A 17,439-nucleotide genomic window follows, 5' to 3' on the forward strand; every position below is an offset into this window, starting at 1 on the left:
TAATACAGTAAAATATTTAAAAAAAAAAGTCACAAAATGAAAACAACCCATGCTCTTCTTATGTCATCAAAATTAGAGTTTATTTGTTAACACATATGTGATTTGAACATAGTCACAAGGAATTTTTAAGTTCTAGCTCCCCAAAAGGCACTTTTCCCAGCTAAGAAAAGTGCATGCAAATAGACATGTATATGAAATACATACATATGTCTATAGATACGATATTATAAGTACTATTTGTATGTAAAATTAAAGAATGTAGTTATTAATGGATGCATGTAACTATTTCAATGCATTTAGTATTTTTGAGAAGCTGCTTCATAATTAGTGGATTCAATGGTTGAAACTGGTCTCTTAAGATTTTTATTTTAATTTTTAAGCAGGAGATACATTTGCCATCTAGATGTTCTGCAGTTGTATATGTTTGTGCAGTAGAATGTTTTGATCTAATACAGTTGGTGTTCAGGAAAACTGTGTAATTTCTTCATGTATCTACACTAATTATTGTGATTATATGCAATAAAATCTGTAATGTAATTAAAAGTAAATGAAACAAATTCAAGTTGTGTTTTTATTGATTTGTTCAGTTCTTGTATTTGACTGCTTCCTTTTTGATGATTATAGGCTCTTACTGACATAACCATTTACATATTTGAAGAAAATCTTCCTGTTTGGTAATGTTTAGACATTTTCCTTAGTGAATTTTGCTATATAGTCTTTTAAGTCTGAATCTTTATTCAGGGTAGCGCTGAAACATATGTGCTAAGTCATTAAGCCTGCATTAAAGCCAATATTTATCTTTAAAATTGGTGATACTTAAGTATTTCTTGATGCTTGTCCAAGATGCATAGTTTTGATTTTGCTTTTGAATGGTTTATGTTACAGTTATTTATTTAAAGGCATGTCTAACTGACTAAAGCAAGGCAAACTTGGCTTCAACACAAACTAATGTCGAACCTCCTCTGTTGTAGTGGTGCATATGTACATGGACCAGGATGTAGGCACAAGAGAGAAGTACTCTTTAGGAGGCAGAGAGAGCCTCTGAAATAATTTAAAGATTTCTGCAGTACTATTTGTAACCCTGTTATGAAAACCAAGTGCTCCTTTTAAGGACAATTGAATAAACAAGATCAAGGACAATAAATTATCAACTTTTAAATTAATTCAGATGTTATGTAAAGCCCTGAAAGTAGTTGCATTGCACTTAATCTTTGCTGAGTCCAAAAGAGCAAAATAAATATTTACCTCTTTCCAAGGCTTTAAAGCAGTACCAGTAGTAATTCAGAAACATTTTAAAAATTTCTTAAAATATTATTTAAAAAAATACTGGTTTTACTTGTGGCTTTCTTTTGAAGATGCTATTCTAATCCTGTCTGTTTATCAAACTGCATCTATTATTCAGGACTAAATCCACAGTTAACCTGCTAAATCTCTTATAAAGTAACAAGCATGCGTAATAACATTTCATGGTAATTACAGTAATTCACAAATACTTTTGTAAGATTCCACAAATAATGAAATTTTATTAGACAGTTGTACAGAGGCTTCATGATTTTTTTTTTGTTTTTTCTCGAATTACTGCAGTTAAGACAGCCAAACTGTAGAAGTCTAAAGCTGCAATGTGTTAACTGTATTTTGTAGGTATCAAATTCTAATATCCTTTAGTCCTCAGCCTTTCTGAAATGTAAGCCAGGAGCTTGCCAGTAGACAACCAAGTCGTTTTTCTCGATAAAATAAAAATAAACAATAAAATATACAACACAAAATAACAATAAAATGTAGGTTACCTAAATTTATAAAACTGGAGTGGTAGTACTGGGAAGATGCTGTCTGTCTGTAATCTGTGGGGTTTCAGATATTTTTTCCTGGGTTTTTTCCTTTTCACAGAGCAGGCAAATTGTGAATTTTACCTATTTTTCATGCAAGAAACATGGAAACTGAAAGGTATACACTAAGAAATTATATGGCTGTATTGAGGATTTATATACAAACTTTCCACAAACAAACTAAACAACAACAATCCCCCTCCAAAAAAAACTCCCAAAAGCCAAAACAGAACTGCCAAAAAACCTCCGTACCAAGCAGCAACAGCAAAAAAGCCTCCCACACAACATGAGCTTTAATAGAAGCAAGCTGTGGGCTTTGGAGAAAGGAGTACCTTGTGCTGAGTGTTCCTGTTTGTGGAAAATGGCAGTGCTGTGATGAGTTGTCAGTTTGTTAAAATTAAAGGTCTTTGTCTCTCAGGGGTGTTAATTTTGTTATGAAAACTGTTTCACTGAGGAGATAACTTTGCTCTGTTTGATCTGAGATTTATCATGCAAACTTTCTTTTCATTACAGGCTGTCAGATGAGATTCTCTGTTTTTCTTTGGCATCATCCAGTTCTTTGTCTAAAGCTGTCCTTTTAGCCGTCTTGGCATTTGAAAACTTTTTCCAGCTATGCCACAAGGCCAACTCTGGCTGAAAGAATTCTTGCTACAATTTCCTAAAACAGAACTTATGTGAAAACAGTGTTACTTCTGATTTTTGTCTTAAGTGTAAGTGACATCTACACAAACAGCAAAATCAACTTTTTGGTTTTGGCAAACTTAATTTTTTTTTTCATGTTGAGCAAGTTCAGGGACTTTCTGGTGTGCTCATAAGTAATGAATCTTTGAGAAAAAATCAGCCTGATTCTTTAGACAGGTTGACTTTTACAGCTTAATATTTTTTGCAGTAAAGGTAGATACTGTAGGATTAGATCTTTGTGACTTGCTGTGTTGTTTATATATTCTAGTTACAAGCTTTTTATATCTGCAGAGAGGTGAGCACTTAACACCTGTGTCAAGCTGCAGAGCTTACCTGCTACTTGGCTGTTTTGATATTAAATGCAGTAGATTTGGAGAGCTGGTGCCTAGCACTTTGGGTTGTCATCCTTCTTGCCTCCATTTTTTTACTGATGTGCCAAGACTATCAGTGTAGCATTACTATTTCTCTCCTCTTGCTTTGTGTGATCTCTTATGTCTGTTTTGGTGGTATGGAGGCAATTAGTTGATTAGTTCTGGAAAGTTCCTGAATAATGGGTAAGGTAATGCAATATCTGAAGGAATGACTTATAGGAGAAATTCATTTGGCCTGTGTAGAGGGACCAGTGGAACTTTCACTGTTGCTCAGGAGTTTAAGTGTTTTACCATGGGAAAATGGAAGATTTTCCTGGATTATTGTTTGTCAGATGTCTTGTGAGCAGGGAATTCCAATCAGAGCTTTGCATTTTTGGGACCAAAGTGGTGTTCTGACACTTTTCTGCCAAATGAATCAATGTAATTTTATTTATATTAATTTACTGCTACTTTTGTCTTTTTAAATGAGCATCTGTCCAGGTCACCTTTGGCTCTGCTCCCCACAAAATGCCGTTTATACACGTGTTATATTGGAAATCCCAGAAAAACTGTTCAAATATAATTTCTCATTCGAAGAATCTAAATTTTAGCTTGCTGAAAGTTTTGCATTTCAGACTGGAAACTAACCATTATTGCAAAATGAATTTACTTCGTTGTTCAGTAGCTGTAACTTCTACAATGCTATTTTGCAGTCAGCAGCAATTTAATCTCTGATTAACACACACACTGGCATTCACATAATTATTGTAACAAAGAATAATTCTGAACCCTTCATACTCACAGGCTGCTTACACTGTCATTAAGCAAATTTCTGTTTTAATGGATACTGGTCATTGTCTTTCTTTAGGAATGAATTAATGTTCCTTTTCTTTTCAAGACACAATACTTTTGCTATACAAAAAGTGCTGGATGACTATAACAATGTGATTTTGCTTTTTCTTCCCAGGTATGAACGCTGCTGTGCGCGCTGTAGTACGCATGGGAATCTATGTAAATGCCAAAGTCTATTTTATTTATGAGGTTAGTTTTGTTTCATTCATTCTGTATTTTGTCTTCTGACTAAACTTGAGTTTTTGTAAAAATACCATGGAGACTAAATAGTATAAATTAAAAAATTTTGTAGGTGCTATTCCTTTTCACCGTGTGTTTTATTTAGTACTTTTTATTTTTATGGAAATTGACATCTCACAAGGTATATTCTTAAACTATATAATTTGAAAGTAATTTCTTAAATATATGGAATTCTTTGTGTGCCACCAAAGACTTGAAAGCAGTTGTCACCCTGTAGTGAGCTACATATCTGTGCACTTGTTGGATGTTTGGCCCCACTTATTGTACTTCATAAATATTTTCCTAAGCCTGTTTAAACTGCTGATTGTTGAATCCTTTGACTCCATTTTCCTAGAGTATGATAAGGATGTATCCTCACCCTCACTTCACAGATTGCACAGCTTGGTTTTGATCAAGAGTACTGTGGCACTGGTGCCATCTTGCCTGGCTTATAGGTTGCAACTGAAGAAACTCAACCAACAAACAAAATAAAGCCACATCAAAAACTTGACCTTCATTGGTCTGTCGTAACATCAGAATTTTGTGGTTGAAATTTGTAACTGTATGTGCAGAAATATTGTAAATTTCTGTAGCAATTATGCAATAAGAAAAAAATATGGGGCAAGTTTAATGTCAGTGCCAAGGTGATGTTCCATGTATTTGTCTTCCTGGAAGACTTTTGCAGTTAGGCTTCCTTGTAAAGGACTCTTCCAGTTTTTATACAATTTTTGTAGATTAAACAATACAGCAAATGTATTGATTCTGTTCCCATGGAATTCCTGTACGTTTCATTAGTAGTTTGAGGTTATTACAAATCATAACAAAAAATTTATATGAGAGAAATCTTGGTAGGTCCCCAGTAAAGTCTAACTTTAATATAAAAATATGGAGTTCTAGAATTCATAGAAGTGCTTAGAAAATGCTTTTATTTTAGTTTTGTGCATGGTAAATACAGAATTTATCTTTAAAAAGTAGCTGTTTATCCATTTTTTTCCCTGTCTGTTATTGCTATAGCTCATTTACTAATGAGATGCAAAGTATATTGAAATGCAAATAAGCGGAGGACTGTGCTCCAAAATTCTTTCCTACTACTGTGCTAGGGCAAGTTGCTCTGAATACTTAGTGTGTGCTAATTACATGGCCAATCTCTGGAATTCCTTCAGTGTTCAGCTGTTTTGCAGGCTCACTGAAATGGGTCAGATACTGCTCTGTAAGTAAGGAGGGTGTTTTGGGCATCTTTAAGGCCAGAACTTGGATTTGAATTTATTTTTTAATCAAGCTTAAGAATTGCCGTATTTTTTCACCTTTTAAACATATTTGGTATCACAGAGTGATAAATTTCAAGAGAAATTTGAATATTTGTTTGTTCTGGACTGGACTTATCAAAATAGTGCTATTTAAGTTAGGATGTTCCTGTGTTTGGTAGAGTTGGCCAGTGTGAAGTCACAGATAATTCTGAATGAAAAGTGATTGTGAAAAAATTAGTCATTGTTGGGAATTTTTAGTTTCCCATATATATTGTCCTTCTATCTTCAGTGTAACAGCAGGGTCTGTGAGGAAATACACATTTCATTGCAAGTATGTGCTTTGAAAAAGATCTTGTTTCTAGATTAGTCCATTCAGTTCTGTATTTTGTAACGTACTGGACACTAAGCTTTATTCTTCTCTGACTGGTGATAATTGAAATATGAAGTCAGTTTTCCTTCACAATGCCTACAAGTACTTCAGACAAACAGAGTTGCAAGCATTGAAATAAAACAGCTGTTTAATTTTACCCCTTTGAAATGGGAAACAGATGAAGGTGATAAGTGTAATAGAGGTAAAAATCTTCTGATACTTGTCACTAATGTTCCCTGTTCTAAGCCTTTGCGTGATGTATAAAGAGGGGATGTATTTTTGGGTATAGTTTGAGTTATTTAATGCTTTTAATAAGGTGTTCCCTCTGAGTTATAGTTTATTGAATGTGACTTGTGTGTGTTAAGCAAAGAGGATAGTGTATCTTAAGCCTTCATTTTGAGCATTTTAACACGTAGGTCAGGATAAAATGATATTTGTATTGAAGCTGCTCCGAAATAATGAAGGAAAAACCTGAAGTGACCGTATCCAAAAGAAGAAAAAAGTATTCTTATTTAGATCCAAAAACTGAGTTATAGGTCTTTTCAAGCTTACTTTGCTGTAGTCATCATACACTGTTTCTCCTGTAGCTGTGTCTGTCAAATGAACTTTTTTTGCACTGCAAAACCATATGTCTTCTACAGTTGTGGCCAGCTCTAGTAAAAAAGTAACTCTGTTTTCCTAAGTAAAAAAAGTAACTCTGTTTTCCTAAATCCATTTTTCTTCATCTTGTTATGAGAGATTACTAAGATAAATGAATTAAAATTGGTAATGATAAGATCTAAGTAATTTTCTAGCCTTTTTAAAATTGGCTTTATGAAAGCCCAAAGAAAGAAACAGTTACATACTGGACTTCATGGCCTATTTGGACTTCAAGTCCCAAAAGGGAAAAAAGAATAAAATCATGTGAAAATGAATACTAGAAGATAATTTATATAAAAGCTATTATTTGTTATGTATCTTTTTTATAGTTTATATAAAACCTGTGAAATTTTAGCTGTAAAATTTAAAAACCCCTGTGTTTCTTAATTCACTGAAGTTAGCACATTTCAAAATTTTGCTATTTATTGGAAATCTATACAGTTCTGCTAGCTTCACAGTTTTGTAGTTTTTAATATTTTATTTTAGTCTGTAGTTGTCCTTCTTGACTATCATCTCATTATTCCTCAAATCTACTCCAGTCTGAATTAAAATTTGAATACCCATGGATTAATTTCAGGATAATTCTCCTATGGAAATCTAGGAGCTGGAAGTGTGTGTAGAGTATCAAGCTGTTCTAGGGAGCTAGTTTAATTTTTTTTTTTCACTAATCAGAAACTATTAAAGTCAGGTTAATTTTTGTTTTGTCTTGTTTTTCCTTTTTAATTGAGAATGTGAACAAAAAGCGATGCCTCTCATTTATGGCAGCTCAATTTTAGAAACTTGAGTTCTTAAATAATTATACAAATAACCTGCCCTTTTTCCAGGATTGAAGCACATAGTTCCCAGTGGATGCGTGCTCTTGCTACTAAGCTATGGAGCTTTTAGATTCTGCATCTTGATAAGAGTCTTTTTCTCAAGAGGCCAGCATTGGGAGTGCAATGGTACGGCAGTCATGGATCTCTGTGAGGCAAACGTCGTGTCTTTTCTGTGGGGGTTTGTGCTCTCAGTGGCAATATTATTTTACGTTGTCGAGCAATGGCTAAGAATCCTCAGGTAGTACATTCACAAAACTGTTAAAGCCCCAAATGTCTCGCATGTAACACATGAAAAGATGATTGTTCTTTTTCAAAAGCTTTTGTCTTCAGAGTTCGGGCTGGAAGTCATGTTTGCTCCTGCCATGCTGTCCTGGAGTTGCAGTGTGTGTGAATGTACCCTGTGAGCATTGGACCCACAGAGATTTCTTCTTCTTCTTTGAATATTTAGGTTTTGGGTATGTGAAGGATTAAACATAAAATGGAGCTGATCTTCACACACTGTGTGCAGTATTTTTGACAGTTCATTTTTTCCATTCTTGCCCCACAGTTTTAGTGTCTCAGTACCCAAGCACCTATATTTTTAGGATCTAAGTAAGAATTTACTTTTTTAATATAAATTGACAGATTCCCACCCTCATGTTAAGGTCTGTAGTCACATCTGCCAGCGATTTTTGGTAACCATACAATTGGAGCAGTGGTAAACCTTCAAACATACATTGTCCAGTCCTCATCAGTGTTTATCTAACTAAAACAATATATGGAAATCATCATCATTTATACTCAGTTGTAATTAGTATTAATTTTTTCCCCAATGGCTTTTTTAAAAAGCTGTTCTAATTCTATAGCTTGTATCTTTTAGTGGTGTGGAAAACAATGTGACTGTTCTGTCTACTTTATTCAGAGGTAGCATATACATACTTTGCAGACAACTGAATTAAGAAAAGTTCATATAACAGTTCAAACAGATCATGATTCCAAAGGCTCCCTGCCCTTACCTTGTAGTGCGAGGAATTGTTAATACATCCTCAGTTCTCATTTGTCTGCACAAAGATGAACTCCTGATCAAAATGCACAAATTCCTTCTATTTCAAAGAAGCATGGTGCAGGAATGGGTCATAGCTCATCCTTAGCCTAGCTCTAAGGTGTTTCATGTCTTACAGACAACTCATCTGCTATTTTCTCATTGCTTTTTTCTGTGTTTAAGATTTGTTAATCTGAAAATTGGGAATTTTATTCCATCAGTCTTATTTATGTATATATTTCTTATATGTAATACTTCTTTGGATGCACTTTTGTTTTTCCTCTCAAGTTAAAGTGGAAGGTGAATGACTTGAGCACACATGTACTGGATGTATTTTTGTCAGCTCTCAGTGCAGCTTACTGTAGTCAGTGTTACAAACTGAATTAAGATGCAACATTATACTATTTACTGCCAGTGGATCTCTTGAGTTATTGTAGTTGTCAATAGAAATACTTAGAGGAAAAGCTTTCACTCCATTACTGAATGATATAAGGAACATTGAGTTCTATGTTTAAAAAAAAGCAAACAAGCAGAGCTGAGGATGAATGAACTTAGTAACTTACTAGCCATCATCAAGCTTAGTTGTATCTACTGTAATGTTTCTTTCTGATGATCTTTGCACTTTATCTGAGGGAGAATCTTTTTTAAGTTGCTGTAGATTATTATTCCTTTTCCACTTTGCTCTAATTTTAACAAATCGTGTAAATAATGGCTTAGCTGTTCAAGTCATTGTGTGTGTGTACATTAACATAGAAATAGTATGTCCTGTATGTAGGGGCCCACAGGGGAGCTGGGAATATAGTTCACCAGGAACTGTAGTCATGGGACAAGGAGTAATGGGGGCATACTGAAAGAGTGGAAATGTAGGGCAAAAAAATGAGGGTGGAAATCTATATGGAGGGAATTCTTTACTGTGGGAGTGGTGAGTCACTGGAACAGGTTTCCCAGAGGAGATGTGGATGCCCCAACCCTGGCAGTGCTCCAGGCCAGGTTGGAGGGGGCATTGAGCAGCCTGGTCTAGTGGGAGATGTCCCTGCTGATGGCTGGGGAACTGGAAGGTGGTGATCTTTTAAGGTCCTGTTCAGCCCACGCCATTCTGTGTATATACATTAGATGCATGTCAAAGTTATCTGGAGAGTGCACAAGATACTGAAAAGGTCTTTAGGATGGCAGAAATTAGAGACATAAGTACTTTTCCATCTGGATATTTTTTGCTATTGCTTTATCATATTGTCTCTAAATTAATCAGTCAAGTCTCACTGAGCAGAAACTTTCATGCTTTCCCCTTCGAATCTGTACTGGAATCCTGAAATGCCTAATTGAGTAACTGGTACTTTTGCTGTGTCCAGATTATCTTTACATTCTTATTTTCTCGTGCTGGTGAGGACTCAGTTTGACATAAAAAATCATATATATTATATGAATACTAGACCACTTTAGGCTTAGTATGTTTCCAAGTTACTGCTTATTGAGTAAATTCTGCATATACCCTAAATTGTGCCAAATTAAATTTTTCCAGTTTATAATGTCAGTTTTGCTGTTTTCTGAACTCCCTTCTTTTTCTAGTTCCTGACTTACTGAAAAAAAACTGCACAGAGAAAACATGTTAACTAATTGTTCCTTGGTGTGGGGAATATGTACACATAATTTTAAAATGGAGATATAAAAATTGTCATGGTTATTTTTCTTTAGTAGTTTTTCTTTTATTTTCTTTAACATGTTATGATTTTCCCTGTGGATTTAAACAGATGTCCAAAAGTTGAGTGGCAATTCCAGTTTTATTCTGGTGTCTTGTCAGTTAGGGTTTTCCAAACTTACGACTTGGCTGCTTTTTCTTTTATTTTCTTCTTTTAGTTTATTGTTTTGTGGTTTTTTTTTTTTTTTTTTTTTTTTTTTTTTCTTAATGTTCACAATATCACCTAATGGAAAAGAATCTGTAATTGCCATTCTGCTAGTATTTTTGTAGAGAGGTAATAAAACAAAGCCAGGCAAAACCCTTTAGCTGCTTTCTGGTAGTTTTCCTTCTTTCAGATAAGTGTAGTTCTTCTCATATTACGGCATGCAGTGGTTTCAGAAGACCATTTAAGTTAAGATATTAGGAATTTCTTAAAGGCATCACTAAAAATTATATTTTTTTCCTATTAATGTCTTTAATGTATTGTGTTACTGCCTCAAAAAAAAAAAAAAAAAAAAAAGGTTGTGTCATCTGGTTTCTTGTTCTTTCATGAAAAAATTTTGGTTATTGCTCTTTATCTTGTTTTGCTTATTACCAGAACTGGGGGAAAAAATGTACAATGTGTTACAAAGATTTCCTAAGTTAGTGGCCCCAGGCTGAGGTTATGCTTTTAAGGACATATTTTATAATGCATTTCAAAGTTCTTTGTAGATTTTTTGAAAAAAAAATTATTCTTAAAGGAGAAGCACATTACCGTTGTAGTTTTATAGCTGAGTAACCTCTGTAAAGTATTACCTTATCTTAACATTGTTTTGGAAACTGATCCTTTAGGAAGAGGGTTTGTTTTGCTTTTTTCCTCCATGAAAGAAGCAGTGGTGTCTTCTTGAATATTGTTTCATTGAAACTGAGTATTTTTAAATTCAGTGGTTTTTAATTAAAGATTTATTAAAGTGCACAAAGTGAGTATTACTGTAGTGGAAATTTGATGTAGTTTTTAAAATCAGACTTGTGAAATACTCTCCCTTTTACAGGGTTACCAGGGAATGGTTGATGGAGGTGATAATATTGTAGAAGTTTCATGGGAAAGTGTTTCGAGTATCCTGCAAGTGGTAAGTGCTAAAGGGGTGAGAGTGGGACCCAAAAGCTCTTTATTCAAACAAGAGCCAAAATTCTAGATCCAGGCAACCCCTGGAGTTATGTATTTGGACTGTGTGATGACTGAGTGACCAGCATGTACCACTTCCAGCAGAGCCTGATTTCTGCAGTGACACTTGCTTAAGATCTTGGTGTGGTCTTGAATTTGGAGCCCAGAAATAATCTTGAAAACCTTTGTTCTAGATTTGCAATGTCACATGTTATTAGCCTCCTAAAGCCATATTGGCAAGTCTATATTTAATAAAAAAGACATTATAGGGCCAAAACATGAAACAGCTGTGTTTTGTAAGGCAATTAATTTCTTACGAAACTGTTTTCTTTCTGTGTAAGTGGATTTAGAATTATAGCAACGGATGTAATTACAGTGCAGTTCTGCAGAGCTCAGATACTGCCAATGACTTTGTACATTTTTATTACAACATTCTGCAGTGTGGCCTTTTGGATCTCCTCAGCTTTTGCTCAGCATGGTAATGTTGTTGCCTCTTCCAGAGCAGGTGCTATGTTTGGCAAAGAGGCCTTACTGCTTGCCAAGCTTTCTGAAAACTACCTTCAGGTGAAGCGTGGGTTTCTTTGGAGTTTTTTGTAAAGCTAATGGATGTAAAACAGTTAGCAGAAACAATTTTTTTTTTTAAACCAATGCCCTGGAGTACTGTGAGGTATTTTGTCCTCTGTGTTTGGTTGTTTTTCTTTTCTTCTTTTTTTCCCCCATGTCTATCTTGCAGAATCTGTAAGTAGAATCATGGAACATACCAAGGTGACAGGGACCCATAGGGATCATTGAGTCCTAAGCTAAACAGTATGACTAAGAGCATCATCCAGATGTATCTTACGATGACAGGAAAATTGAGTTCTCTTGGCCAAGCTACACAAAAGCATAGGCAGGAGCAGGATGTAGGCTCCTGTATATGTGTAGTGTAAAAGAAAAACATCTTTCTGAGCTTTATTGCTGAATTACTTCAACAGACCGACAATGAACCTCAGCATGTATCTTACAGAATGTGTTTAGTTGCTTTGATGAGAAAGGTTTTGCAGCTCATTATATATTTCTGTTTGTTCAAAACAAGTAGCACTTTGTTGCAAGTACAGTTTCTTTTCCTTTTGCAGCTGTTTTCTTCTAAGTATGAAAATACCTAGTTTTAGAGACATTTTTTAATTCTGATTTTTTTTTTAGCATCTCTGTGTGTACACATTTACCTTTTTGTCTGGAGACAGCTGAATTTTATTCCACTTTCTTTTTTCTTTCCACTAGCAGCTATACAACACAGATGGCAAACTGGCCCAAGAGCTGAAACATCTATTGATAGAGTGAATTGTGTCAGTACAGCCACTACAGATTTGAAGTTCAAATCTAGGTTGATGTGACAGATTTACTGCAAGTTAAAGTGAAGGGAATGTTTATGCGAAAGTGATGTAATCATCTCCAAATTTGCTTGCAGGGAAAAAAAAATAGTTTTTTCAGTCTTAATTGATACTACTTTTTACTGTGATAATAAATAAGGCAAAAATTAAACTTCTTGAGTGACTGAACAACATAAACACTGAAGATGTATAAATGACATGTGTCCAGCAAGACACCCAGCAGTTTTCAGTGACAGGGCAGTTCAGTTATTTTTAAAAGTACCACTGTTTCCAAAAGAAGCTTTTTAATTCATATTAATAAATGCAGCAGATAATCAATAAAAAAGGAAATGTAGCATCAGTCTGGTCTATAAGGAATTAAAGGCATTTATTTCCATAATTGTGTGGAATGACAATGGATGCCAATTTTTAATTTCAGGGATACATTTTTTCTCTTATTGTCTGTGTATCTTGTGATATTAGGGGGAAAAATACCACACTGAGGCAAATTAATGTAAATACTTAACTAGTTAATATTTCACTTTTACTCTTAAATATAAGTTTAAATATAAGTAGCAACCTATTTATTTTAATACTGCTAAAATTAATCCAATGTAATTTAACATTTTCCTTCCAGAGTAGCTCTTTACCTGTCATTTGAGTGGTTTCTTTTTTTTTTTCCTTGTGTGTGTATGATATGTTCTTGAACATAAATTCCCGCAGGTTTGATAATTTGTATATCATTAGTTCACTTCACTGTAAAATTAAAAGACAGAGGTTATGCTACAAAACTCATCACTAATCCATCCTAGAAATGTACAGCAATATACTGAAACACTAACTAAAAGTTCTATTCTTCCCTCTCCTAGGGAGGCACGGTGATCGGCAGCGCGCGCTGCAAATCCTTCCGCACGCGCGAGGGCCGCCTGCAGGCTGCCGGCAACCTGGTGCAGAGAGGCATCACCAACCTCTGCGTGATCGGCGGCGACGGCAGCTTGACTGGTGCCAACCTCTTCCGGGAGGAGTGGAGCGGGCTGCTGGAAGAGCTGGCACAGAAAGGTCAGTGTGCCTTCAGGCCCCCTAGACTTCCCCTCCAGTCTGCAGGGAAGTTATGAACCCTAACTGCGGGTGTGCAGACTGTATCCAGAGGGTACATCTAAAGTTTAAAAATCGAATGTATTTATTCTAGGAAATCGTGTGGTTCTTCATAAAATAATAGCTCTTGGTTTCTGTACATCCGCTCGTGTGTATTATAACGGTCCAGAAAAGTCCAAATAAGTTACTGGGCGACAGTCTGTGTGGCTTTTGTCCTCTATTATGAATCGTTTTTAGGATCTGAACTTCTTACCTTTTGCTTGAAAAGCCCTATGCCCTCATATCCAATCTGAGGTGGTAATTCATTTCCTACAACAAGCTGCACATTTGTATGTTATTGAATTACGATGCTTTCCTTTCTGTATGTCATTATTTCTTTAAGATCAGAACATTAAGTGGCTGTTGATAGAAGTACAGCCAGCCCAGTAGTTGTACTGATAGCATCCAGGAGAATGTATAGAGAAGAGTAATGATTAAAATAATGCCTATTGATGCTATGTGTTACTCATAATACATAAAAACTCTGATATGTTCCATCCATTTCTGTCTTCGGAGCTTCCTGAACCAGACGCTGTTAGCAGTCCTTAATGAATTTCTCTTTCATGAATGTATACAATCTACTTGAAAGTATACAGAATTTTTCTGAAAACATTGTGTAGCAAGGAGTTCTGCAGCTTCACTGAATAATGAAGATAGTGAAGAATCTTCTTCTGTTTATTTTGATCCTGCTGGCTTCTAGCTCATTTGATATCCATAGTTTCTGTGTTAGAATAAACCATGAATGATCAAGCCTGCTTCCTCTCTGCATGCCACTTGAGATTTTACAGCTGTCTTATTTTCCCTTCATCATCTCTTTTTCTAGATGGAAGAATCCTAGTTTGCTTAGTTGTTCCTTATATGTAAGTTCTATATCTTTGATCATCTTTGTTGCCCTTCTCTGAACCTTTTCCAGTTCTACCCTGTTTTGAGGTGGGGAGGACCACAACTGCACCCAGTATTCAAGATGAGGGCAAACCATGGATCTACACAGTAGTATAATGATCTTTGTTTTGTTCTCTATTATTTTCTTAATATTTTCTAATATTTTGATTTTTTTTTTTACTGCTATTGAGCACTGAAGCTGATTTATTAATGAAAACAGCATTTTTATATTATGCTGGAAATAGTGTTATTTTGTTTGTGATGTTAGGATACATTTTTTCATATGTCTTAGTTTACATTTATCTGCAATGAATTCCATCTGATACTTTACTGCTCACTGTGTCTTGCTAGTCTTCATTTCTTCTCAAACATGCCATACGTTTAGATCCAAGTAATTCAGTTTGATCAGTGAACTTTGGCACTTTGCTGCTCGTTCCCTTTTCCAGGTTATTGCTGAGTGTGTTGAACAGCGCAGATCCCTGTAGAACTCCATTGGTTACCTTCCTAAGATACAAGAATTTGTGTTTACCAGTGCCCTCTGCCTCCTATTTTTTACCTTCTGTTTCACATTATTTACTCTATGAAAAGCCTTCTGTCTTGTACAGTGACTGCTTAGTTTCCTCAAAATCCTTTGGCAAAAGACTTTGTCAATGGCTTTTTAGAAATCTAAGTAGAATATGTCAACCAGATATTAAGTCACATTTGGAACTCTAGAAGAGGTTTGTAATGCATGGTATACATTCATAGAAAACATTATGATCTTCTTCACAATGTTGTATTTAACTTCATGGACATTAGTTATATTTTTTCATTATGGTTTCTGCTGTTTTTCTCTAATGTAGACATTAAACACACTGATCCATAGTTCTTGAATCTCATATTAAAAATTTGGCATTATATTTACTACCATCCCATCCACAGATACTAAGGTAGTTTTAAGTGCTTAAGCAGCTAAGGTGTTTCATCCTTGAGATCCTTTAGAACTCTTGGATGATGCAGCATTTTCATTGCTGTCTTGGGAGACACCGCTCAGACATAGAATAGGAGCTTTTCTGTTCTGTTTGCTTATTAATCATGAAATCAGAGCCTTTCAGTGTTGCAAAAGGGAAGTCTTCAAAAGTTGGATGCTTTTTTCTAACTGTTTACATATGCACATAATCATATCCAGTTTGCATCCTTTTGCTTCTTCATTGCATGTTCTACACTGAGACTACAGTTTGAAGGATACTGTTTTAATTTGAAACCATCAATTTTAAGGTTGGTAACAAAACTTGATAATTATTTGACATTTTGAGATGGACTGAAAAGCTCTTATTTCCTTCCTTACTGTAAGGAGTTCCGTGCAGAATTCTTTTGTTTGAATGTTTGACTGGCTTTTGTTTGTAGTTTTGACTAACCTTGTTACCTAAAATATCTAAACATTATTTAATGTTTGGATATTTTAGTTTATAAAAGTAGAGCACCCAAGCAATACGTCCTAATTTTTTTTTTAGTAGTCTTACAGTTCTTTCTCTGAATACTTCTTTACAGGAAAGATTGATGCAGAGGCTGTTAAGAAATATGCTTACCTTAACATTGTGGGAATGGTTGGATCCATAGACAATGACTTCTGTGGCACTGATATGACCATAGGTACTGACTCAGCTCTGCACAGAATAATTGAAGTTGTGGATGCCATCATGACCACTGCTCAGAGGTAAATTGAGCATATTACAGAGACTGATAACAAATACACATATGTTTAAACTTTTGTTTAAGTTCATTTTAAATAGAGGTTAGGTAGATGGGGAAGATATAATTTCTTTTTGGCTGCATGTTTCAAACGTCTTGGTTTCTTTTTTTCTTACTAACTGCTTTTTCATCATTCCTGTCATGGCAGCACTTCAAGTATGCAATCATAGAGACTTCATCAGCCTTAGGGGCAGACTTGGTTTCAATGTTTTTAGTCTTTTTCAGACATAGTCTGTTAGAGGAGATCCAGACACATGGTGAAGCGTACAAAAATAGCATCTGTCTTATATAAGCTTTATTTCAGTAAGAATGAAGCAATTAAATTTATTTTTTTTAAATACAGCTATACCATTACAGCTCTTAACTATGGGTCTGCATCATTTACATTTCCAATAAAGCTTTATATCTTCTCTCATAGCTGCCCATACATATTTTGCAAGAAAGTAGTGAAAATGAATTATGCATTGGAAGATACTTAATTTTAAATATATTATTTAATATGACAATGATTTTGTTTTCCTAATGTTTTTCTGTTTTGCTAAGAAATTCTGAGTTCAGTAATCATGGTAAACACAAGCCGCTTCATGATACTTGATTCAGTTAATTTGTTTTCTTATTTTGACAGCCATCAGAGGACATTTGTTCTGGAGGTTATGGGGAGACACTGTGGGTATGTATTGTCTTCAGCATTTTGTGATTATACAGGTACAATTATGAAAGAAATCAGAACCATAAAAGTCTAATCATTTGTTCTATTTTTTAGCTATCTAGCTCTGGTTAGTGCCTTAGCCTGTGGTGCAGATTGGGTGTTTATTCCTGAATACCCACCAGAAGAAGGCTGGGAAGATACAATGTGTGTTAAGCTTTCAGAGGTAATTTGTTAATGTGTTTGTGATTCCCTGATGTCTTTGTGGATGTTTATTTGAAAACAGTGATTAAAAAGTGTGATCAGGACTTCAAGCAAGTCTTTGGTTTTGGTGTCACATAAAGTTCTCTGTGATCTTGAACATTTCTTTTCTTGCACTTGGTGATTGTTTTGAGGAATCATATGACCCGCCCTGGGAATTGCATAAAATTATATCTATATAAGCAGTATGTGTATATTTCCTCAGCAGTTTGGTGTTGCACATTTTACTTCATCAGTAAAAAGATGTGTATGAAAATAAAAGGTGTGAGAACACATCACGTATGAGTGATCAAATACAAGAAATGTTTCCTCAAATCCTAGCAGCTTAATGTAGAGCAAAGGATTATAAAATTATGTTGTAAATTACTCTTGGGGTTTTTTTTAAACGACAAGAATGTGCTTTTATTTTTATTACAGAACCGTGCACGAAAGAAAAGGCTGAATATTATTATTGTAGCTGAAGGAGCTATTGATTGCCACAACAAACCTATAACATCAGAGAAGGTTAAGGAGGTAAGTGTCAGCATCCCTATGATACAAGATTTCTGTTGATAAGATGGGGCTTATTGTTAACAATAACATTTCTGTAGAGTAAAT

The 17,439-nt window shown here is 34.9% G+C and overlaps 1 protein-coding gene across 3 annotated transcripts in view; it reads left to right on the forward strand.

Moving 5' to 3' along the window:
* The window catches only part of PFKP (phosphofructokinase, platelet), a 43,235-nt gene that overhangs the window by 4,405 nt on the left and 21,391 nt on the right, over positions 1–17,439 (forward strand). For all 3 annotated transcript variants that reach the window (XM_059840045.1, XM_059840063.1, XM_059840055.1), the window contains exons 2-8: positions 3,825–3,898; positions 10,727–10,804; positions 13,058–13,247; positions 15,735–15,900; positions 16,561–16,605; positions 16,699–16,807; positions 17,260–17,355. In XM_059840045.1, the coding sequence (XP_059696028.1) occupies positions 3,825–3,898; positions 10,727–10,804; positions 13,058–13,247; positions 15,735–15,900; positions 16,561–16,605; positions 16,699–16,807; positions 17,260–17,355 (758 nt within the window). The remainder of the gene's footprint in view (positions 1–3,824; positions 3,899–10,726; positions 10,805–13,057; positions 13,248–15,734; positions 15,901–16,560; positions 16,606–16,698; positions 16,808–17,259; positions 17,356–17,439) is intronic.

The sequence above is a fragment of the Haemorhous mexicanus genome, chromosome 1 (assembly GCF_027477595.1).
Source record: "Haemorhous mexicanus isolate bHaeMex1 chromosome 1, bHaeMex1.pri, whole genome shotgun sequence".
Lineage (NCBI taxonomy): Eukaryota > Metazoa > Chordata > Aves > Passeriformes > Fringillidae > Haemorhous > Haemorhous mexicanus.